The 24,307-nt window shown below is 46.8% G+C and overlaps 1 protein-coding gene across 2 annotated transcripts in view; it reads right to left on the bottom strand.

Moving 5' to 3' along the window:
* Positions 1 to 275: 275 nt before the first annotated feature.
* ITGB3 (integrin subunit beta 3) overlaps positions 276 to 24,307 on the bottom strand; it is a 47,688-nt gene continuing 23,656 nt past the window's right edge. Inside the window, exons 4-15 of one of the 2 annotated variants that reach the window (XM_004432617.3) lie at positions 23,672 to 23,924; positions 21,871 to 22,033; positions 21,074 to 21,235; positions 19,335 to 19,430; positions 18,815 to 18,904; positions 17,984 to 18,118; positions 16,079 to 16,508; positions 10,950 to 11,172; positions 9,901 to 10,001; positions 7,657 to 7,776; positions 2,538 to 2,704; positions 276 to 437 (exon numbers count right to left, since the gene is read on the bottom strand). In XM_004432617.3, the coding sequence (XP_004432674.1) occupies positions 372 to 437; positions 2,538 to 2,704; positions 7,657 to 7,776; positions 9,901 to 10,001; positions 10,950 to 11,172; positions 16,079 to 16,508; positions 17,984 to 18,118; positions 18,815 to 18,904; positions 19,335 to 19,430; positions 21,074 to 21,235; positions 21,871 to 22,033; positions 23,672 to 23,924 (2,006 nt within the window). In that variant the 3' untranslated portion in view covers positions 276 to 371. Of the gene's footprint in view, positions 438 to 2,537; positions 2,705 to 7,656; positions 7,777 to 9,900; positions 10,002 to 10,949; positions 11,173 to 16,078; positions 16,509 to 17,983; positions 18,119 to 18,814; positions 18,905 to 19,334; positions 19,431 to 21,073; positions 21,236 to 21,870; positions 22,034 to 23,671; positions 23,925 to 24,307 lie in introns of those variants that run through there. The other variant, XR_015554747.1, reaches the window with a different exon arrangement.

Below are 24,307 nucleotides of genomic sequence, written 5' to 3'. Positions count from 1 at the left end.
GAGAATAGCCCGAAAAGGAAAGCTGGCTTCTCGCTGAGGTAATAAAGAACACCTGCTCAGCTACGTGGGTCGTGGGTCACCCTCAGGTTAAGCAGGAAGAATCCCTGAAGGAGGCATTCTGAGGACAAAGGCTGAGGAGCTCCGCTTATCTGTGACACATCACAAGTTTTAAATTACACATTCCCCCTCACATAGCACACTCACACGCACACATGCACAGACCCACACTTCCACATACTGACATTCTTCTAACCCACCCCACTCCAAGCCCCCAATCCCACCCCACAGATATTGTCCCCTGTAAACATGACAGCAGAGACGCCTACAATCCTGGGACAGTCTGGTAATGATCTGAGGACAACTCCTTCTCATTAAGTGCCCCGGTAGGTGACGTTGGTGAAGGTGGATGTGGCCTCTTTATACAGTGGGTTGTTGGCCTGCGGAGAGAACAGAAAAGTGAATTCCTCAATTCTTCCCTACCCTCGAGGCTTACATTTCATCTGAGAAGTTTTCCCAAGACACCCTTCTCCGGGATATACCATCAATGAACAGCTTAATGCTCATTGTATTCACATATTCTCTCTTAAGATGGGAACGGATAGGAAATACGAGGAGAGATAAGGGGGAATGTCATCCTGCCACTATTTCTAAGTGGTTAAATTCAACCCATCACTTTTTGGTGATCCCAAAACATTTCAGGATAGCTTCTAGCCGACATCTCCTATTTCCTCCCCCTCTCCCACACTATCTCTTTTGCCCTTCTCCCCTTTTTCCTTCATTGTCACCATGCTGGGGGATGTGGGCAGGGAAGAGAAATGTAGCAGGTGGTGGTTGGAACATAGAGGACAGCTTTTGCCCAAATAATTCTTTTGTGTGTGTGTGAGGAAGATCAGCCCTGAACTAACATCCATGCCAATCCTCCTCTTTTTGCTGAGGAAGACCGGCCCTGAGCTAACATCTATTGCCACTCCTCCTCCTTTTTTTCCCTTTTTCTCCCCAAAGCCCCAGTAGATAGTTGTATGTCATAGCTGCACATCCTTCTAGTTACTGTATGTGGGATGCTGCCTCAGCACGGCAGGACAAGCGGTGTGTCGGTGCGCACCTGGGATCCGAACCTGGGCCTCCAATAGCGGAGTGCACGCACTTCACCACTAAGCCACGGGGCCGGCCCCACTCAAATAATTCTTAATTTGTTTTCATCTCATCTCTTCAAGCACTACCCAAAAACAATCATGTTATTAGGAAAAAGTAGGACCCTCACTAAGTTTCCCAAATCATTTTCTAACAAAAAGTGACAAATCTTGGGGCAGGCCCTGTGGTATAGTGGTTGGGTTCGGCGAGTTTCTCTTCAGCTGCCCAGGTTCACGGGTTCAGATCCTGGGCACAGACCTACACCATTCGTCAGCCATGTGGTGGAGGCAACCCACGTATAAAGTAGAGGAAGACTGGCACAGGTGTTAGCTCAGGGCTAATATCCCTCAGCAAAAAAAAAAAGTGACAAATCTCATAAGGTCTGGTAGTCCTTAGTAGTAGCTTCCAGAAATGGAACAGATTCTCATGTGCTTCAGAGGTTCAGGATTTCTACATTGTACTAACAGAAACATCTCAGTTTCTTGGCACCCTTGGGCACAAAGGCCTGAGGTCACTATCAAATGGGAACAAACTTTCAGCCTACTCCTGAACATTCAGCCATTTGGAAGGTCCAGAAAAAAGTTAAAATGTGGAAGATGAGCCAAAGGAGAACAGAGTAAAATCAAGTATATAGAAGGTTCTCAATAAATGCTTGTTTGATTGAATTCAATCAGGATTGACTGCAGGGAGCATAAAAGTGGAGTCTGGTTTGGAAGCTACCATCATCATCTGAGGAAAAAGAAGAGAATGAGATAGAAGGACATCCTGCCACTATTTCTCAGAGGCTGACCCAAAAAGTAATTCCTATAGTAATCTAATTCCCTCCCACAATTAGGCAAGCTACCTAACTTCTCTGTACTATTTCCTTACCTATAAAATGGGAATAATAATGTTGCCTACCACATAGGATTGTCATAGAGATGAAATAAGTTAATACATAAAAAGCATTTAGAATAGTTCCCGGTACATGGTAAAACCTAGGTAGATGTTAGCTATTATTTTTTTTTTCTGTTTGTGTTTAATGCCTTGCACTTCATCAGTATATACTGTATTATATATTCTCAATGTAGGATTCTCAAGTTTGTCCTGTCTCCCTCAATTGGAGAATAAGTTTCCTTTTCATCTCTTCACAATGTTCAGAGCAGAGCTGGGCCCTATCTGTGGTCAGTCAGTACTCACTGATATGGCTCATGGTCACTGGGTGGTAGAGAGAGAATCAAGCGGTTTCCAGGAAGTATAAGCACAACAGGACAGTCGGACCATCTCCCAATTTCCAGAACAGAGGCCATCTGGGAAACTACGGTGCTGGCTGAACATGGCCACCCTAACCATCTGCAGCCTTCACTTCAGCCTCTCAAACCTATGACTTAAGAAAACACCCAGCCTGGCCCAGCCCAGCCTCTTACTGTATCCCATTTTGCTCTGGCTCTCTCTTCCTCAAATTTAGCAAACTCCTTCCGGTCATGGATGGTGATGAGGAGCTTCCAGATGAGCAGAGTAGCAAGGCCGATGAGCAGAATGGCCCCCATCACTGAAAGAAGGACCACCAGGATGTCAGGACCCTTGGGACACTCTGTTAGGAAAGAGCACAGAACAAGGGGGTTGTGAATGGAGCAGGAATCACTTGAACTGGCTAGTTCAAATAAGATCTTCTTGACAAAGTAATAAAGTTCTAGAAAGTTCTCTGAAGGAAATAGGACTTATAAAGTAAATCAATTAATTTTTAAAAGGAGGGGGGCGCCAATCTTTAGGACAGCAATAATCTGTCCTGAGTGGTTAAAATCAGAAGTCATGAGCTGGTCACCCATGGGCAGAATCTAGCCTACTTGGCATGGGTTCACACAACTGTTTATTAAAAATTTGATTTTGTTGGCACCATTGAAAAATCAGGAGATTCTTCCCCTAAAATTTCAGATTCTTCTTCTTCTCTTTAAAAAAAAAAATCAAAAGATCTAGAAACACTGAACCTATATTTTTACAGGACAGCAACTGCCTAGAGGTGAGGAGAAGCTACCCCTTTTAGATGGGATGTGTTTTCTAATTTGCCAGAATCCTCACCACTCTCTCTTTCCTCCACTAAATGGCAGCAAAGTGTGACTTGTCACAGAGTCTTCGCTACTGTGGGCTCTGGAGCCAGACTGCCTGGGTTTGAACACTGGCTTACCACTTACTTTGCTATATGATCTTTGATAAATTATTTAACCCTTCTGGGTGTCTGTTTCCTGTTTCTCCATCTTTAAAATGGAGAAAGTAACAGCACTGACTTCAAAAACTTGTTGTGAGGAATAATTAAGTTAAATATATTTAAAGAACTCAAAACAGTGCCTGGCATAGAGTCAGTGTTCAATAAATACCAGCTGCCATTATTGCTGGTGTTCTTGTTATATCCAGCTGTTTTCACCAATTTATTTATCTAGCTCCTGTAGGCATTTGAGTTTGTTACCCTGGTTCAGATACTTACCACCCTGAGGGGTGCTAACCTAATGACCTTTTTAGTATACTTAGAGATCAGGCGGCCTGCCAACCAAGACAACATTTTGGGTTCCTTCCCAAAATATTTAGTCATCTAAAATCCTAACCCTATTGAGAGCTGACTTCCTGTTCAACCCCAGTCAACAACCCATACAGACAGAGGTGCGTCACCCCATACTTACTGAGTATGCTCTGCAGAGCTCTGCTTCCCAAAAACCACGGATGTCTGATGGGTGACCTCACTCTGGTAACTTCTCAGGTGTTATGTAATTAGCTGTTTGTATATGAGTATTGATGGGTCTGGAGAGGAGGTCACACCCACTTTCCACACTGTCTCCCACCTTCTTCTCTAAACATACACCCATGCTCACCACATACTACCCAAAAACAACTACCACCACAAACCCAAGCTGGCTATTTCCCAAGCCACCAAATTACAATATGTCTACAATTAAAGGAGCTCCTGGAGAGAAGCTGTGAAGTTCCAGTGTCCAATTTCCCAGGAGTGAAGGGCCCCAGTGCTTCTGGGAAAAGCAATTATAAATTCTCTGGAAGACTGAGGTAGGGCCAACTCTCAAATGTCAAAATGAAATCTCTTCAATTCTGCATGTCAGTATGGGCAGGACAGGTAGAATGCCAGGAGGTCTTCAGGGGAAAAAGAAATCAGTTAACCCTCTATCCTGAAAGGGGTGGATGGCAGACTCCCTTGAAGCAAAAGACAAGATCAGGTGGTCTCTGGAGAGCCCTCTCAGCCACAGTGATGAGGACCCATGGTGGGTGACCCCAGGTCAGGAAAGACTAGGTAGAGTTAGCAGATTTGACAAACAAAAGCACAGGAAGTCTAGTTAAATTTGAATTTCAGATAAACAACAAATAACTTTTTAGCATAAGTATGTACCAAATATTTGCATGGGACATACTGTATTTTATCAGGCAGCCCTATCTGAGAGTGATGAGGGCCCAACTCAGGGGAGCCCATTCCACGTGGGCTGAACACCACTTGGCCACTGGCAAACCCTGTGGCAGTGCTCTGTTTACTGCCCTGCAATGGCTCAGCCCTTCAAAGAGAGCATCTGCAGGGGCTGGCCCCATGGCATAGCGGTTAAGTGCGCACGCTCCACTGCTGGCAGCCCGGGTTTGGATCCCGGGCGTGCGCCAACACACTGTTTCTCAGGCCATGCTGTGGCAGCGTCCCATATAAAGTGGAGGAAGATGGGCACAGATGTTAGCTCAGGGCCAGTCTTCCTCAGCAAAAAGAGGAGGATTGGCATGGATGTTAGCTCAGGGCTGATCTTACACACACACACACACACACACACACACACACACTAAATAAATAAATAAATATTTAAAAACAACAAAAACAAAAACAAAGAGAGCATCTGCAAGAGCATGAGTCCGGGAAGAGAATGAGAATAATCTCCTCCTACACTCATGTACCCCAGATGCTACATTCTACTCAAAACCAGAGCTCCTGAAAATGGTTGGGGGTGGGGAGTGAGAGGAGAGGCAGAACTTGGAATTCCAGGACAACGAGATAGGAAATGTAGGTCTGGGGTCCCACCTCCTAATGTGGAGGAAGGAATCTACTGGCAGTACGCCAGAAAAGTTACCCCCAGGAGGTTATTTGTACCACCCTAGATTATCATCACCTTTGTTCTCCACAACTCCAGGCAGGAGATTCCAGTCTCAGAATACCAAGCCAAATGATTTTGGTAAGTGATACAGCAGGAGCACTAGAAGGATTGTTGTAGCAAAGAGATGAAGTAATGTTAAATCCAACAGCAAGAACATACCACCCTTCTGAAATGAGAAGGGACAAAGGTACAGATAAGGTGGTTGTGGAAAAATTCATGAAATGTGTTAACACAGGTGGATGGGAAAGTGTAAGGAAGTCATGGTCAAATAATCCACATCTGCTCCCACAGAGATACATACCCAGGCTCTTCCCTCTCCCCTTCCCCACATCAGCCTTCCCTTGAGTCACTAAATAAAACTAAAGTGATGCCCTTTCTTTACCTTCCTTCTCCCTTATAAAGGGTGAGGGTGAGTGCTCTGGCAAAGGCTGATGAACAATATCACAGATGAGGGCACCATGCTCTCCTCTACCCATGGAGACAGCAATACCCCGGGTGACACAGTTGTAGCAGCTCTTTTCCCACTTTCATCCCCCTCCTTCTCAAGCACCAAAATTCTCCCAAGAGATATCAAGATGTATACAAGCCTGCCTGTCTCCTAGGAATAATCAGTCTTATTAATTCATTCAAAACCCATTTATTAACTATCTTCTCTGCAGATGACTAAGCCAAGTATGGGGATATTACAGTAGATTAGACAGATGCCGTTCCTGTGTTCATGGAGCTTATGAACTACCGAGGGAGACAGGTGATTGATGAAAGAAACAATTTAATAGTGTGATGAAGGCCCTTCTAAGGGAAGCACAGCTACTACGAGAGTCAAACAGCAGCACCAAACCTAGCAGCAGAATGGAGGCTAGAGGAGGCCTGAGAAGGCTCATGGGGAAAAATGTGTCTAAAGCAGAGGCACTCAAATATTGGGGTGTATCACAATTACCAGGAGCACTAATAGAGATCACAGAGACATAGGCTTGTGGAAGTAGGACAGGGCTCAGGACTCTGGATTTTTTACCAAGGGAACATACAAAAGTTTGAGAACCACTGCCCTAAAGCAGGGGCCAGCAAACTATGGCCCAGTGAACCAAATGTGGCTTGCCACCTGTTTTTGTAAATACAGCCAGGCCCCTTCATTTACGTATAGTCTACAGATGCTTTCCTGCTACAACAGCAGAGTTGAGTAGTCACGGCAGAGACTATACAGCCCACAAAGCCTAAAATATTTAACATCTGGCCCTTTACAGAAAAAGTTTGCTGACCCCTGGTCTAAAGGACGATTTAAAGAAATTCCTACAGCTGTAAAGAATGTCAAGCAACCAAGTGATTTTAGCCTCTGTCTTTAGCATTGTTCCTTTACTCCAGGAGTTCTCGCCCACTCCCCCCCGCCATACCATAGCCCTTATCCCTCTGCAGTGTCATTACTAATTTACACGCCTGTCTCCTCCATGGCCTGTGAGTGCCATGTCTGCATTATTTACTGTTATATTCCCAGCACCTAGCTCAGTGCCTGATATATAATAAGTACTCAAAAATATTTCCTAATGATTCATATCTTAATCTGTTGTTTCAGGGAAAGAAAGGTGATGAAGGTGGTAAGAGGAGGAAAGCAAATCTCCTTCGATGGATGGTGACAAACCTGTGGTTGGTCTGTGTGTGATGGGATGAGCTCCTCCTCTTGAGAGTAAGCACTATCTTATTAGTGTTCAGGGCTGTGAACCTGGTAAGGTCAACACCTCCAACCATCAGGCCTTCCTCTGAAGCAGCAAGCAGGTTGCTCTTGGCAACCATTTAACGTTTAGTAGGGCAGATGCCGTGTGCTGAAAAGTGCTAGAATTTTTTTTCTTTTTTTTTGTGAGGAAGATCACCCCTGAGCTAACATCCGATGCCAATCCTCCTCTTTTTGCTGAGGAAGATTGGCCCTGGGCTAACATCCGTGCCTATCTTCCTCTGCTTTATGTGGGACACCGCCACAGCATGGCTTGACAAGCGGTGGGTCGGTGCGCGCCCAGGATCTGAACCTGCAAACCCTGGGTCGCTGAAGCGGCGAATGCACACTTACCCGCTACACCACTGGGCCAGCCCCTAAAAAGTGCTAGAATTTAAACTCCTCACTTCTTAACATTACCACTTCAAAGAAATGCCATGATATATTTTGTTCCTTGATGGGATCCATATCTACCTTCTTCCTCTCCTTACCCACCCTCTTATTTTTCTCTCTCTTCAATTAGCGAGTCACTGTCTTGCTCATATTTGTATTAATATATCCTCCATACCTAGACGACAGGCCCTGAAGCATCACTTGTAAGGCCAGGCTTAATCTGGTTGTTCTGTTTAAGAGGAGTGATGGGTGGAAATCACTGCCCAATATGGTTCTCCTTCTCCCTGGGGTTATGGCCAGGGGTCCTCAGGGTTCACTCACCTGGCTCTTCTACCACATAAAGGATGGACTTTCCACTGGAGTCTTCATAGTACTGAAATCTGACAACACAGTCATCCTCATTCTTGTAGGTACAATTCACTGCATCCTTGCCAGTATCCTCTGGGGAAAGATGGGAGAATGAAAAACGAGTCAAATCCTGGAAGATGGGGCCACCCCTGAACCCCAGTCATGAGACTTCTGGGAAAGTATATGACAGGAAACCCTACGCATGACATTAGGCAAGATGCCTGGATTTGAGACGGCTGTTGTGCCTGGTAATTGCCTCTAGATGACCCTCATTGATGTATTTTGTCCCTCACAGGCCCTTTTTGGTTTTTATTCCTTCCTCTGGAAGGGACATGACATAACATATTACACAATCCGATTCAAAGCCTGGTTATACCACCTACCAGCTGTGTGATCTTAGTTAGTTGAATGGTTATTCAACCTCATCAAGTCTCTCTTTCTTCATCTATAAAAGGAAGATGATACCCCCACCTCACAAGGTTGGTGGAGAATTAAACAGCATAAAGTAAACAGTACCTAACACACAACGGGTGTTCCCTTCCCCTCTTTCCTTTCTCTGCTTGCTCAATGATTCTCAATAGTTTGTTTACTTAGGCCTTATATTTCTTCCATTTCTGCTTCTGATCCAGAGTTCCTCTCCAGAGCCATTCTCTCTTTTCTGACTCCCATTATGTTTTATAGGTTTCATCCCTTCTAATTCTAAAACCTGTTATTCTGACAGGGAAACTATGGGTTACCCTCTATCAGCGGTACTGTGCCCTACACTGATGAAACCAGATGGGTAAAACTGACATACGATGAGATTAAGCAAATGTACCAAGGCCACACAGCAAATAAGTGATGGACTAGGACTAGAACGTGAGTCTCAAAGCACATCCTACAGACTGGAACTCAATAAGCCTTCAGTAAGCCAGCAGTATTACAGTACAGTGGAAAGAGTAAGGATTTCAGGATTTAGTTCTAATCTTAACTCACCATTAATTTGCTTGGACAATTTACTTAACTTCCCTGAGACTCAATTTCCTCAGCCTCAAAATGAAGATAATAATAGTACTATAGTTTACTTTACTGGGTTGTTGGGAGAAGAATAAGATAATGTGCATAAAAAGATACTTTTATAACTTATGTAAGTCATAAAATTCCATACAAATAAGCATTTGTTTTTATGATTACCATAGCGTGGGGGTGGGGGAAGAAATACTTATCAATTAACTTGTAATACCCATCTGGTCTAGATGATAAAAATATCTCACATTTCAGCAGCCTCTCCCCACTGAGCTAATCATAGCAAGCCCAGTCTCCTCCAGAGGAAAAGTTGTCTCTTCAAACTCAATCCCCAAATTGCTACCCTCACCTCAGCCCCACTTCTGCTATTAGCCCAAGGGTCCAGAGATCTGACTCTTTTCCATAACACCACCATCCAGAAGCTGACTGACTGGCTGTGTCTTACTGTGGCTCTCACTAAAGACGTGTTTCCTCCTTTCGTGGGAGATGGCTATCTATCTCTGGAGATAGCCATCTCCCTGACACCACCCAATGCTGAGCTGGCTCAGATAACCACATCAGATGTGCTGATGGCAGCAAAGATCATCTCCTTTTAAGTTAAGATGAAGTACAAACCAGAATAATTGCAGGCAAGAGTTTTGCTCCCCACTTTATTTCTGTCTAATTCCAGGAGGGGTTCCAGAGAGCCAAAAGGGCTTCAAGCTAAGATTTTGGCTACAAATCCATAATGGTGAAAGTTTCCTTCCAAACCAGCAAAGCTGTATGCCTGGACATAGCTTAATACTCTTAGTTAAGTAAACTTAGTAAATGCTTACTGGCCTACTAAGCTAAGACTGTCATGGGCACTCCCCCACTGTGTGCCTCAGTTTCTTCATCTGTAAAATGGGGTGCATTATCTTCCTTTCCTTGAGGAGGTGAAGTTAGGGTTGCCTGATTTATACATACTTGAAAAGTATTTGCAGGATCTTGCTGATTCTGTGGGCTCTGGGAAGCAGAAGGGGGAGGGACTGCTGCACAGATTGTAGAGGTGCAGGAGGATCCTCAGGGAAGCCAGCTTTTATGAAGTGCCTTCTGGGCATCAGGCCTGCACAACATGCCTTTGAGGTAGGAATTACTCTTCCATTTTACAGATGAGAGATGGATACATGCTGGGATTAAATCAGAACAACTTGGGACCTGGGTGTGTGCAACTCTAAGACATGCTGCACTTACTAAGCTCCTTCACAGACTCAATCTCATCACGACAGTAACGGGTGCAGGTATTTTTCTCGTAGAGAGCTCCCCGGTTAAACTTCTTACACTCCACACACTCCCTAAAGGAGAGAGGACATGGGGATTAAAGCAAGGGAGGAGCAAACCTCAGTGTGTTTCAGTCTGGCTCTGACCTCCATACACCCAGAAAGCTGGTCCACCTCAGAAAACAAACACACAAAGAGCAACATCTGTAAGACAATCCTGGGGCCCAGATAGTCAAATCTGGAGTTCAGGGATGGGAGTGCCCTCCTCACCCAGGCAGAGGCCCCCAGGTAACTTCATTAAACTTCATATCCTATCCAAGACTGTGACAGGAGGGTGAACCCTACGCCACTTCTAGGAACCTTAAAGTCAGAACTGGTCATGTAATTTGGGGGCCCAGTGGAAAACGAAAATATCAGGTCCCTTGTTCAAAGATTACTGAGCATTTCAAGACAGTGACAACAGAGCATTAAACCAATGGGGCCCTTCTAAGCACAGGGCCCTGTACAATGCACAGGTTATATACCCATCAATCCAGCCCTGCTTAAAATGGTAAGAGAAATGGCAGTGCCATGGACTTGGGCTGACAGGGGCTTCCTCTGACCCCCCCAATAAGTGAAGTTTGTCCTGGTAAACCTCATCTGTTTCACAGAGTGTCCTTCGTAAGTCCAGCCCCACATCTCCCACAGAATCAGAACATCAGCAATGGAACATTCCCCAGGAGTTACCTGGTTTAGCCTTCCTCCCAACTGAGGGTTTCAGGATGCCACCCTAGGAGAGGGGTTCCTCCAACTGGAGTCCAGCTGGTACTATTCTGGCCCCTTCACGGTTGGCTCTACCTCCAACTCTCCCCAGAGTTTTCAGTGGAAAGAGGAAAGCTAACCATCCGGCTGGAGTAGACTCCTCTCTCTAAAACTTCGGTGAGTAAGAGACGGAAACTTGAGAGCTGAAGATTCTAGTCTGGGGGACCCTCTTCCCACTCCCAGACACCCAACTCTCTCCAACTCACTTCTCTCCCCACTCACTTCTTAAAGGTGCAGGCATCAGGGCAGGTGGGACACTTCTCACAGGTGTCCCCGTAGGAGCCTGGCTGGATGCAGAGGCAGCTGCCACATTCGCACTTGCCCCGGCCACTGCACAGCAGCCCGTTGCTGGACATGCAGGTGTCAGTGCGTGTGGTACAGTTGCAGTAGTAGCCGGTCCAGTCGGAGTCACACAGGCAGTCCCCACAGCTGCACTGGCCATGACCTGAAAGCACACAGCCCAAGAGGGCAGACCAGCTGGTGAGGGCCCCCACCCCACGACAGTGGCTCCACCTGCTTTCCAGCTTTACCTCTCATCACCCTCCTCACATTGCCACACATTAGCCACCACACTGAACTGTACTCCATCATCTACCCTATCCTTATATCCTTACACTTCTATTCATGCTGTTCCCTCTACCTAGATGCCCTTTCATCCTGTGACCACTACCAAACTCCTACTCACCCTTAAAGGGTCAACTCAAATGTTCCTTCCTCTCTGTAACTTTCTGTCCTCCCCAGGCCAAATCACCTGTATGCCCATGTGCTCTCCCAGCACTTATACAGACCTCTATTTCAACCCTTATCTTCAACCCATTTGCTTGCCTATCTGTTTCTCTTTCTAGATTGTGAGCCCCTTGATGGGGGAGCACATATCATATTAATTTTCCCATCAGTAGTGATTAGCATAACATCTGATACAGAGTAGGCATGGAATTAATGTTTGTTTATTTATCCATTCATTTAACAAATATTTATTGAGCTCATACCACAGCAGTGCAAGACAGGCAAGGTTCCTATTATCATGGAGCTTACGTCCTAGTTAAATTCCTGGAAAACACAAACAGTCACCAACCTGTGCCCTGTGTTGTATTATCATAGTATTGCAAAGAGCCATCAGCCCTCATAGGAAACACCTATTCACTTTACTACGTGAGCATAGGAATGGGAGGAGAGACTGGGGTCGGGGCTTAGACTGCTTAAATGCAGGCATTCACTCAATGCTATATCTCTCTAATATGCACTTAACAAGGCTTTAAAAATTGGCTCCTAAACCCTGCAGAAAGGTGACTCATTCTCCAGGACTCTGAATCAGGAAGAAGTGGATGAATAATAAAAATCTGATTGTCAATCAGAGGAAAGGAAGGGAGCAAGGAGGAAGTAACCTGAACTGGTCTGAAAACCATGCCACTGTGTGAACAGATGGGCCCCAAGATGGTGGAGGAGAGAGTGGAACATGGCCAGACACAAACAGCAACTAGCTGGCACCTACCTACTACTCCCCAGTGACCCCAGTGGGTCTGACTAGTGGCTCTTGGCCTCTATAGGTCCCTCTGCCAGTGACCGCAGCACCATCTGTAATGGCACACTGGCATTCAAGACTCAGACACATCTTCACTGCCTTGGAAAAAAATGTCTGTTTCCCAGGAGGGATGGGGAACATAACCTCACCACCTGCTCCAGCTGCCAAGTATATCCGAAGAGTAGAGATACTCGGCTGGCAGAAGGGTGGAGAAAGAAAAAGGACTGCATTTTGAGGTTGGGTTCCCTAGAGATATAGCTTGTGATGAGATTCTTGTTCAAGGGACTTACTGGGGAAGGGGAAGGGAGGGAGGGGAGCAGGACAGGGCAGAAGTCAAAAGCTGGCAGGAATATGGTCTCAGCCAGAGACTCCCTTCAGCCTGATCCATGGTGGGCTCCTGAATGTGAATGGCACCACAGAGCTAGCCCCACCTTGAGGCAAAGGGACTGGCCTTGTGTAACCTGTTACCTATCAGTCATTCAAGGTCTGCGGACAAGACAGTTCCTGTCAGCTGAAGATAATGCTCCAGAGAAGGGGCAGCTGTGAGCTGTTATCAGCAGCCCTAACAGCAGCCAGCGGATAGGTGTGCCAGCCAGCAGCGGGGCCACAGTGTCCATGACACCCAGCTTTTGGCCATGGCTCCTGGACAGGGAAAGGCCTACAGCACAGAGGCCTGTCAGCACTCAGCGGTCTCAGCCTCCTCAGAAACCCTTGTTCCATAGTGTTTCCTTTGTGAAGCTAAACAAAGTGATCTTTGAGAAGACGGACTGCCGGGCCAGCCAGGGAGAGAGGTTGGGAGTGGAAGTGGCAGGCCAGAGCCAGCGGGCTGATCCTAAGCCCTGGCAGGGTCAGCCCTTAAAAGGAAGCCACAGTGTGGTAATGTCACAGGACTGGCACCCATCCAGCAAAAGGGTGGCTGAGCCTGAGTTTATAGGAAAGTCAGAGGAGGGGAGTGAGAAATGAAGAGAAAGTGTAAGAAACAGGAGGGAGGTTGGGAAGAAGGCAACAAGGAAGGTGGGGGAGGCGAGGAGGAGAGGGTGGAGCAGGTATTTCAGGTCAGAGGGAATACAATCACTCTCCTTATATAGCTTGACCCAGAGTGATGCATCACTCCGCTCCTCTCCTTTATGAACCAGCCCTTCCTTTGACATCCCACCTCTTCCATGAAGCTGCCCAGGCCTCCCCTCTCTACAGTGAGTCTCTCTCCGGTGGACTCCTATAACACTCCCTGAGGACACCTCACTTCCAGGATCTGGTAGGTTCTGCCTCGTGTTGTGAATTATCCTCAGGCAAGTTAACGAAGGGCAAACTGCCTTACTCATGTCTCTCTATCCCTCAACACTCCAGCACACAACACAGAACCTCGCTCACGGGGGTGCCTGATCAATCTATGTTCATGGATATGGCAGGTAGAAGAGTCCCTTGAGGACAAGGATGTGCTCCCTGATGTTTGAGGCAGAGGTGCTGATAATGTGCAACCACGAAGACCATGCCTCCAGCAGGGAGGAGATGAGGGGGAATGCCAGGGGCTAGAGAAATGGCCAAGTCATCGCGCTCCTGCCTCATGAGCCCCTACTTGCAGCAAAGAACAGACACAGGCCAGCAGCTCTGGGGAGGGACAACGGTGAGCTGGGCTATAAGCTCTGAGAGGTCACTAATCACGCGTGACCCCTGTTAACCCATATGCACCAGGTACCTGGCACAGAGCAGGTGCTCAATGTGTGCTCCTGAGTATCTGTCATTGGAGAATGTGATGATGGCACCACAGGGTCCAGACCTGAGGCCAGTGGGCACCCAAGAGCCCAGCGGGAAGTGGGGGAGGGAGGCCTCTGAGATGCTGCAGCGGCCCCCTGGGGTTCCCTCATGAATTAGGCTGGAGCACATTGAGGATGAGCTGTTCTTGCACCGGTGGAGGCAGGAACCAGGGCTGCTGACCCAGGCAGCTTTGTTTTGTGGCTTCAGTGGGGCCAGCAGCCAAAGGAAACACACTCTGGCTGGGATCCCGCCCACACTGCCTCACACCAGACCGGGAACAATCAGGCCGTGGAGGAGTAGAGGGCCCCCCTTCATCCCTGGTGCCCCCAGTAGGCTATCCGTAGGCCTCTCCTAGGGCAGCCTTCTCCCCCTCAGTCCCAACCTTCTCCCCCTAGGTCTCCCACGTCCAACTTACCCATTCCCTTTGGTACTTTGAATATTATATAAATACTATTAAATATTAAAATGAACTGAAATTCCTGCCTCACCCCCTAATTCATACTGCTGTTTGTATATGTTTGTGTGTACCTACTCTCTCTCTCCCCTCATCTCTCTGCGTCATTTTTCTCCAATTTCTCTCTCAAATTTTGTTGGCGTGAGTAAAGGAAACAATGTTGTAGATAATAAAAACCAGCCACTTTTATATTACATACTTGGACATGCTGTGCTTTAGAATGACACAGATTTACCTTTCTAATCAAGCTTTTTTAGGCTGATATGAAAGTGAACATCAGCTGGTCAGAACTCCAATGCAAATGAAGCCAATCTGCGTCATGGATTTGATCACCATAGAAGCCAGTTATAATCTCTGTTCTATTGGCCACACAACACACCCATAAACCAGTCCCAACCAATCTGCAAATGTCTTCAATCTGTCTGTCACAAGAGAGATTAAGCCATAGTGATTATAGCCCAGCAAAAACGTATCCCCAAGTGCCCCAGGAACAACTCAGACTGCCCATTTGCCTCTGAGAGTGTTGTCAGTGTGTCTGCAGATAAAAGACTACATTAACATCAACTTCTTCTGGCTGGCGAAGTACCCCAGGAGTGGTCTTTGAGGCAAGGAGAAATGAGTGAGATTTGAGATTTTCAGTGGTCCTCAAAATTTTACTGAATTTCGGAATGAGAAAGACAACAACTCAGTATCCCGCAGTTAGAAGGACTCAAAATCATAATCCCCAATCTGTAGGCTGGGACTCTCTATGGCAGTGTTATCCAATATATGTATCTGTGCTGTCCAACATGGCAGCCACTAGCCACGTATGGCTCCTGAGTGACAGAGGAACTGAATTTTTAATTTTAAAGGTAATTAAATTTAAATAAAAATTTACTTAAATTTTAATTACATTTGATTAATTTCAGTTTAAATAGCCACATGTGGCTAATGGCTACCGTACTGGCCAGCACAGATCTAGAATCCAAAAAGTAATAATAGTACCAATAGTGATAAGAAAATAGTGCCGACATTTAATATGAGCTTATATTTTCCAGCCATTGTTCCAAGTGTATTGGCCCATTAAATGTGCTCTAATCTCTTGCATATGTACTACTATTTTCCAAGTCTTTTGTAATAAAAAGATAAATTTATGTAAAATAACTATTACTAACTTTACTATATATTCTGACATCATGTATTTTCCAAATCTATAAATACTAAACATTCAATTACTATCAGTCAGTGATTTTTTTTTTTTTACCTTAAAAAGGGATTAGTCCATATCCTCAAAAAGATTAGAACCAGTGACTTAAAATATTAGCAGAAGGGCAGATGAAAGAAAAGAACTACCTTCACCTTCAAGTTTCCCCACTCCTTCCCACCCTCTTATAGGAGAGAAGCCCCTGGAAGCAGAAGCTCATTTCTGCTTGCTTGTACCCCACAAGCAAGGACACAGGGAGCTGAGACAAATTAAAGAGAACCTCATTTCTGTCTTCTGCCATTAGAGTGGAACACCATCCACTCAGCTCTGCCCTTGGGGCTTCCTGTGTCCACCTCAAGCCCTGGCCTACGTTTCCAGAGGCTGCAGATGTGTGAGTGGGGGTACCGGGGGACGGGAGGGGTGTGGAGTTTCCTCACCTGAGCACAACTCCCCCTTGTAGCGGACACAGGAGAAGTCATCACACTCGCAGTACTTGCCCGTGATCTTGCCAAAGTCACTGGTATGACAGACGCACTGGCCACAGAGGCACTCTCCCCGCTGGCTGCAGATGGGCTGGCCCTCCCGGGGGCTGCACTCATCCTGCTGGGAGGGGTGGTAGTCCTCTTCCGAGCACTCGCACTGGGACCCCAGCCAGCCAGGCCCGCAGCGGCACACCCCACACTCAAAGGTCCCATTGCCATTGTTGCAGCGGTGGCTGTGAGGCTCAGCCTGGGCCTGGCAGTCACAGTCGCAGTCGAAGGTGACCTGGATGGTGAGGCTGTCTTTGAAGCCCACAGGCTTGATGGTGAAGGACTTCTCCTTCTCCTGGGGGCAGCCACGCACCTTGGCCTCAATGCTGAAGCTCACCTGGATGGAAAGTAAGATCACATTCAGACACAGGGTGGACCCTGTTAACACTCCAGCCCTGGAGGGAAAGAAGCTGTTCCCTGCCCTGCCCAGGAATACAAAGACTGGTGTCTTATCCTCCACTATCTGGAGTTCCTCAGCCTTCCCACTACCAAGATCTGCAAAGCAAATCAAGAGCCCAGGGATAGTTGTGCAGTTGTGACATTATCTGGCTGGGTGCAGAGACATGGTCTACAGTCATGAGATAGGTTGCTTTTTTTTTAATTCCACATGTGATATAAACCAGCTCAAGAAGAACACAGCCTGTGACCTCCTGAACACTCTGCTCTGGCCAACCAAGCTAGCTGGACTGATTACATAATATGAGCAAAACACACAAAGCCATTTTGCACCACACAGTGCCACACAGCTGGCAACCACAGGCTCAGAATCGACTGTTCAATTTCCACAGAACATTTCATCACTTGTGCAATCAAACACATTTCAGGCCAATATTTCTTACATGGGGTGTGTGCACATGTGCCTAGAATATAGACAGACAGATGGATGGATGGAGATAGATACAGATATAGATGATATAGATATAGATATAGATATCCTCCTCTTTTCCTCCCTCCCCCTTCATCAACCCCCTCCCCTCAGGCAGAAGCAGAGGGGAACCAGTCACTAAGGAAGGAAAGCCATAGGGGGACTAAAGGGGCAAAGTGAACATTTGCATTCTGAAATTCCATGAGGGTACCTAATTTTGCCTGTTCTATTTGCTGTTGAATCTTCAGCAACTAGAACAATGCCTGGCACAAAGTCAGTGCTCAATAAGTATTTATAGATGACACTGCCATTTTACACTGTGGAGGAAAGAAAGGCACTACCTTGAGGGAGGTTGGAGACTGGTTAGGAGCTGAAGGTAAGAAATATTTTCTTTTTTCTTTCTTTTTTTTTTGTGTGTGTGTGACTTTCTTTTTGTGTGTGTGTGCGTGTGAGGAAGATCAGCCCTGAGCTAACATCCATGCCGATCCTCCTCTTCTTGCTGAGGAAGACCGGCCCTGAGCTAACATCCATGCCCATCTTCCTCCATTTTTATGTGGGATGCTGCCACAGCATGGCCTGACAAGCGGTGCATCGGTGCACACGCCCGGGATCCAAACCTGGGCCGCCAGCAGCAGAGTGCATGCACTTAACTGCTATGCCATAGGGCCAGCCCCAAGAAATATTTTCATTTGCAATCAACTGTACATAAACAAACAGAGGTAACCTAAATGCAAGTTTTTGAAAATCCTGACGGTGAATTTCTCTTAACAGAGAAGATTTAGGCAATAGAAGCCTCAGAGGAAAAGGTTGGCAGCTCCCTTGCATCTAACTTGTAATGTGCTTCAGGAAGAAGGTCCAGGGAAGGAAGGGGTGGGGTGCCCACAGACGCTCCGGGGCACAGGCCAGGGTCAGAGCTGCAGCTTCAGCCCCTGCCCAGCCCACCTCACCGTGTCTCCAATCTTGAGTCCAACACAAGACTTGAGGCCTGGGATGACCTCATTGTTGAGACAGGTGGCGTTGAAGGATAGAGACAACTCCTCAGGGAGATCACGCACTTCCAGCTCTACTTTAGAGCGGATTTTCTGAGCAGAAAAGGGGAAAAGAAGGTAAGGAAATGGGTAGGAGCCAATTCCATCCCAAGCAAAATCTGTCAGGTGGCTCTGGACCCACCCTGGCAGTGCCTTAGCACCCCTAGCAGCCTATTTCCTGCTATATTTCCTGCCCAGGACTTGCTCCTTCTCTCTGTTCCCACTTGAGTCTAGGTGAGTCTGGGTAAAATCCAAACCAGCTACACCCTCCTATAGGCTTCAGGGAAGTGCAAAAGAGGAGTGCTAATGCAGGTCACCCTGGGTAGAAGCACTTTGTACCTAAATTTTAATCAACCTCACCTTCCCTGCAGCTCAGCTCCCTCTTTTCTCTATTGTGGAAGCCCAGCTCTCCCTCACCCTGCCCCCACCCCCAATATCAGGGCTCTGCTCCTTCCTCATCACCATCCTCATCCTCTCTTTCCTTCCACCTTCTCTAAGCTCTTGCTCCTAAGCATTGTTCCTAACACTCCCTGACACTCTTTTGTGAGCCATTTCTTTCTCAGAAGGCAGCATTCTTCCCAGTGCTGGCCATCTGGCTGGCTCCCATCACCTGGCCTCTGGAAGAACAAGAGGAAGGCAGTGAAGGCTGCTTAGTGGACTAGCAGCCAGGACTCCCAAATCTGAGCCCTCCTGGGTAATGCCAAGTGAGATAGACTCTTAGTGGGCCCATTCCCAGAGCAAGATACCTACCCCATAAGCATCAACAATGAGCTGAAGGACATTGCTGGAATTGGCAGACAGAATCCCCACTGTGGTCCCCGGGATAAGCTCACTGTAGTTCTAGAAAGGAAGATAAAGATGTTCAGGGCTGACTGAATGAAGGGGGTGGTCTCCAAAAGCCCTCCTCAAATCAGATCGAGGGTCTTGAAATGAAGACTGAGGGAAGGATGGGATATTTTACTTGTCACTGCCAGGAATAAATCTAGCAGTTTTCCAACCTTGAGAAAAATTATAGAGAACCCCTCGCACCCCTCACCCCACTGAATCACTCCCCTCCACCACCGTTAAACATCAACACACCCATCCTGCTAGGTTCAAGGTTGGAGGAGAAAGGCCAAAGAGAGAAATCATTAGCTCCAGGGAACAGGTCAGAGGAGGGTCTTCCCTGGTTGGAGACCATGGCCAATGCTAGCATGGGCTGGTGCCCTGAGACAGGTCCACTCATCACAGGCCCGCCTCCCACTCCAGGGAGCCCTGAAGGCATAGTCACCTGGTAGAGATTGACTACATTTTCAGTCACTGCAAAGATCAAATTGATGTTTTTCTGGGATAGCTTCTCAGTCATCAGCCCCAGAGAGGGATAATCCTGTGAAAAGGGAGGATGTAGAGGTTAGTTAAGAAGTCTATTCACGTACATCCCTGGATTCGAAGCCTTAGAACTTGGCTGATTTGGGCTGTGGCCCAGAGAGTAGTGGTGCTCAAACTTTTTCACCCTATGATCAACATGAGGAAAGCGGGTAAGTAGCAGCACAAACCTAGTTGTGAACTCCAGGGATGGATGAAAAGGTACAGGCTGGTGGTGTCAAAACTAAGCACCTCTTTCTTCCTACGTGAATTCAATGCATTCATACCATGGAGCAGCTTCCATGGGCCAGGTACTCTTAGGCCTCATTGTTTCAAAGCTTCCTCCTGTTTTGGAGGAGCTGCTGACAGATGGCTTGACTTGGTGCTTGCAATCCTCGACCATATGGTCTCAACCTTCCTTTCCAATCATTATTCACTCTCTCCGTCTTCTACTTACCACTGACCAGGCCCACTCTCTTTCTCCCACCTGGAGTGGCCTTCTTTTGGGTAATCTTCCTCCTTCCTTCGGACCGAGCTCAAGTCCCACCTTCTCCAGAAGGACTTCCTTGACCATCCCAGTTCATGATGAGCTTTCCTCCTTTGAATACCTGAAGCCCTTATTGACTGTGCCACCCATTTAGCACTAATCAGGCATCTCGTGTTATTGGTAACACATCTCCTCAGCTAAACTAAAAACTCACTAAAGGTAGGACCTTATATAGTCTCTTTTTCTCCCTCAGCCCCTGGTAAGGTACCTTGCACAGATTAAGTGTCAGTGGTGACTGATTCACACATTGCCTGGTAGTGCTTGACTTGGATATGGCTGACACCAAGGAACTCAAGCCACAATAGGGATGCTGGTGAATTGTGAACATGTCCCTGGGAACCAAGACCTTGCAGGGAGCTCATAAGATCATCTAGCTCAGGCTCCTGTCTTTACATAGGTGTACCTTTAAGCTGCCTAGACGAGGTAGTTGCTGTATTGTCTGTAAGAGACGAAGAGTTCACACATCCCCCAGATACCCAGAGTATCAGCATTCTGAGGGTCTGTACACTTCTTTTATGGCTTACAGTAATTTCCTCTGTTTCAATGTAAACTCCTTGCCTCTTATTTAACCTTCTACGGCCATAGAAAACAACTTACAAGAAGTCTTCTCATGTATCAGCTAAATCATCCTTTAGCCTTCTTTCTTTCAAGCTAAATAACTCTGAGTCCTTTAACCTTTCCTCACAGGACCAGCTCTCCATGCTTTGCACGATCTTTGTCTCTTTTTCCTCTATCATCTTCCAATAACCACAAGTGAGCATGGTATTCCAAGGGGCTAATCATGCACAGTAGACAGGAAGGCCTGCTTTCCGGCTGGACCTGCAAAAGTCCTTTGAGTCCATTCTGGATGCCATGATGCTGCAGGTGGTGCTGGAGGCAGTGGAGGTAGTGGTAACACTGACTACATCAAGGACCATTTCTAATGGTTGTGCAGGTTGTACCCTGGATGTGGGTGTCCAGTTGGTGGGGAGGGGCAGGGTGAGGGCAGGCTGAAATGAGCCCTGCACCCTGCCCAGAGGAAGGACAGCCATTTTCATATTCGAACAAAGATGGTGGGTTAGGGCAGCCCTGGCCATAGTGAACAGGGACCATAGGTGGTGTGGTACCAAGAATCTCACCATGGTAGTGGAGGCAGAGTAATGGTTGTCACTGCCAACATGACACTGCCCATCATTGGGCTGGACAATGCCTGCCAGCCTTCCATCCAATGCTATATGGGTCTTGGCATCAGTGGTAAACACCAGCAAGTGGGATGCATCATTCCTCCAGCCAATCTTCTCCTGTTAAAAAATAAAAAGGCAAAAGACACAATACAACTTCAGCCAGGTAGTTGGTAGAAAACAAAGACTCAAGGCCCTCCCTGCCTGAAGGGCTGAACAAGTTGTCTTGGAGAAGGGCCTCAGTCCCAGTCCTTGGAACACAAGCTGGAGCTTTCCAACTCAGGGGTTTCTGTTCTCTTAGGAAAAGTCTCATAGCTGATTAGTTCAAGCAGCTGAAAAACACCTACTTCAACTCCAAATATAACTTTTCCAATGATAACCACATGGCCCATCTAGAAACCCACCTGTATCTGCAGAGCTGGGCTGGGCTAGAAGAAATCCCATCTGAATATCTTCCCACTTTGCTGAGGTTAAGTTAACCCAGGCTTGACTCTGATACACTTCCAGACAAGTTGGGAAGATGCTCTCCCCAGGAAATATCTGGGACCACTGGGGTTCAAACGATTGTCAACTCTGGCCAGGGAGCAGACAGAAGCAGAGGCTGCATATCAGGAGCAATTCATTGCTCATACTGTATGAAGCTCTGCTTAGTTCCTATCTCTCGTTTCACACAGAAATCCCCACAGTTGAGCCACTTCCTTCCCCATTCTGATTTGTGCCAACCCCACCTTGCACTCTGTGCCCTCCAAACTCACATCACAGACTGTAGCCTGCATAATGGCATCAAAGCCACCCTCTGGGGCATCTCGGTTCCGTGACACACTCTGCTTCTTCACCTCCTCATTGAAACGGGTCACCTGGTCAGTTAGCGTCAGCACGTGTTTGTAGCCAAACATGGGCAAACAGGTGGCCTTCATACTGGGGAGGAAAGGAGATAATTTAAGCAGACACCTTGATGGAAAAGGCAGCATGGGGAGTGGGAGGGAGAGAGAGGGGGACAAATATGGATAGTGGTATTCTCAGGCCACTTCTACACAACCACAATTACCCAGACAGTTCAGACTCCAAACCCCTCAAATTACCCGAGGCATCACATTGCCCTCACCTCCAGCTACCCCAGAGGCTAGGAGAGTAGGCTATGGAACTAGACTGCCTGGGTTCAAATCCCAGCTCCTCCACTCACTAGTCATGGGACCCTAGGCAAGCTTCTCTCTACCTAACCTATAAAAATGGGGGCAGATGGGGGTGTGATAGCACACAGCTCATAAGAGTTATTGTGAGGCTTAAATGAGTCAATACATGCAAAGCACCTAGATCAGAGTGAGGCTCTGTTGCTGCTCTTACCTTTTACTTAACATTTCTCTAAAGTAACATTAACATAACAACAAAGCAAAGGTTCGTCAATAATTTAATGTCCCTGAACACTAAATCTATCAATAAATTGATAGATCTGTGCCAGACAGGAGCATTTCGATCCCCAGCCCAACGGTTTGTTTGTTGAATTGATGGCTGACATCTTTATTGGGGAAACTTACAACCCAGACAGAAGGTTAAAAAGGCACATTTATATAACTTTGAAAACTAAAAAGTAAATTCATACCTTGTCAGGCTCAGTAACCATCATTTTAAATTATTATAACCCATGGATTTGCATAGTTTTCACCAATTAAATAAAACCATTCAGTTATAAGCCAAAGTATCAATAGAGGCACACTTATCAATTTATAGACTATTAGAGGGTTCAATAAATATCATTTCCACTTTTATATTCCTCTTGGACTTAGGACTATTCCTTTAGGAATTAGGACTTAATTCCTTGCATTTTAACCCTATAGGACTCATACTCTTGATGTTGAGGAGGACAATGATGACAATAACGACAGAATCAATCCTTCTGAAATCATAATTCCTCTATTTCATTATCTATAAATTTCTCTCTACTTTTGATCTCATTTCCCTCCCATTCTCTTGTCTCCTATTTATTTGTGACCAAGACCAAGAAACTGATGAATTTTCTTTTTTTTTTTTGTGAGGAAGATCAGCCCTGAGCTAACATCCATGCTGAATCCTCCTCTTTTTTGCTGAGGAAGGCCGGCTCTGAGCTAACATCTATTGCCAATCCTCTTCCTTTTCTTTTTCTTTTTTCCCCAAAGCCCCAGTGGATAGTTGTATGTCATAGTTGCACATCCTTCTAGTTGCTGTATGTGGGACGCGGCCTCAGCATGGCCGGAGAAGCAGTGCGTCGGTGCGCGCCCGGGATCCGGACCCGAGCCGCCAGCAGTGGAGCACACGCACTTAACCGCTAAGCCACAGGGCCGGCCCCAGATGAATTTTCTTTCGAGGTCTGCTAACAGCCTTGGACTCTATTGACACAACACTCTAGATCAACAGGCTAGCCCTCTTGCCAGACAGGAAGACCAAGGTAGAGAGGAGACGTGATTTGACCAGAAGGCAGCCACCAAAGCTACCCTAGAGCTAGAAATAGGAGCCAGGACTTGGAACTGCCTGGGGCAAAGGGGAGGGATGCTGCCCTAGGCTTCTAGAGGAGCGACTTACTCATAGCAGGGGTTTTTAAGGGCCTCTGGTGGGGAGATAAACATGTATGGAGACACAGGCTTGTCCACAAAGGCCCCGAAGCCAATCCGCAGGTTACTGGTGAGTTTGCGCATCTGGGAGGCCAGCTTGGTACCCAGGTTCTGGATGCTCCCCAGATCATCCTTCATGGAGTAAGACAGGTCCATCAAGTAGTAGATGTCCACGGGGTAATCCTCCACCTGCCGGACTTGGACGGAGAAACTCTTCGAATCATCTGGAAGGCAGAAGGATATTAGTTTTTCTTGTCTTCTCCCCCTAAGATTAATAAATGTATTTGGACACAGTTGGGATTAAGTAACTTCTTGATCAGACCAAACTTGAAAGCCTTGGTCCCTTCTCCTCTCCCCTTGAAATTCTATTCCTCTTCAAATCTCTTGACCCTCCTATTTTTAACCTCTTCTTTTCCATTCTAAAATTCTCCAGCCTCTCTAAATACCCATTTGTCTACTCCTCTGGGCCCCAAGGGTCTACCAACCTGAGTCACAGAGGTTTTGGCAGTTACTACACTTCAGACCCTGTAAAAGGCAGGAACTATGTCCCACCCTTCTCTGAATCCCATAGCACCCAACAGATGCCTTGCATGTAGAAGGTACTTTC

The sequence above is a fragment of the Ceratotherium simum genome, chromosome 16 (genome assembly GCF_057802395.1).
Source record: "Ceratotherium simum simum isolate JZ-2026a chromosome 16, ASM5780239v1, whole genome shotgun sequence".
Lineage (NCBI taxonomy): Eukaryota > Metazoa > Chordata > Mammalia > Perissodactyla > Rhinocerotidae > Ceratotherium > Ceratotherium simum.
The sequence above is the reverse complement of the archived record's forward strand: the minus strand, read 5'-3'. Positions and strand labels throughout refer to the sequence as shown.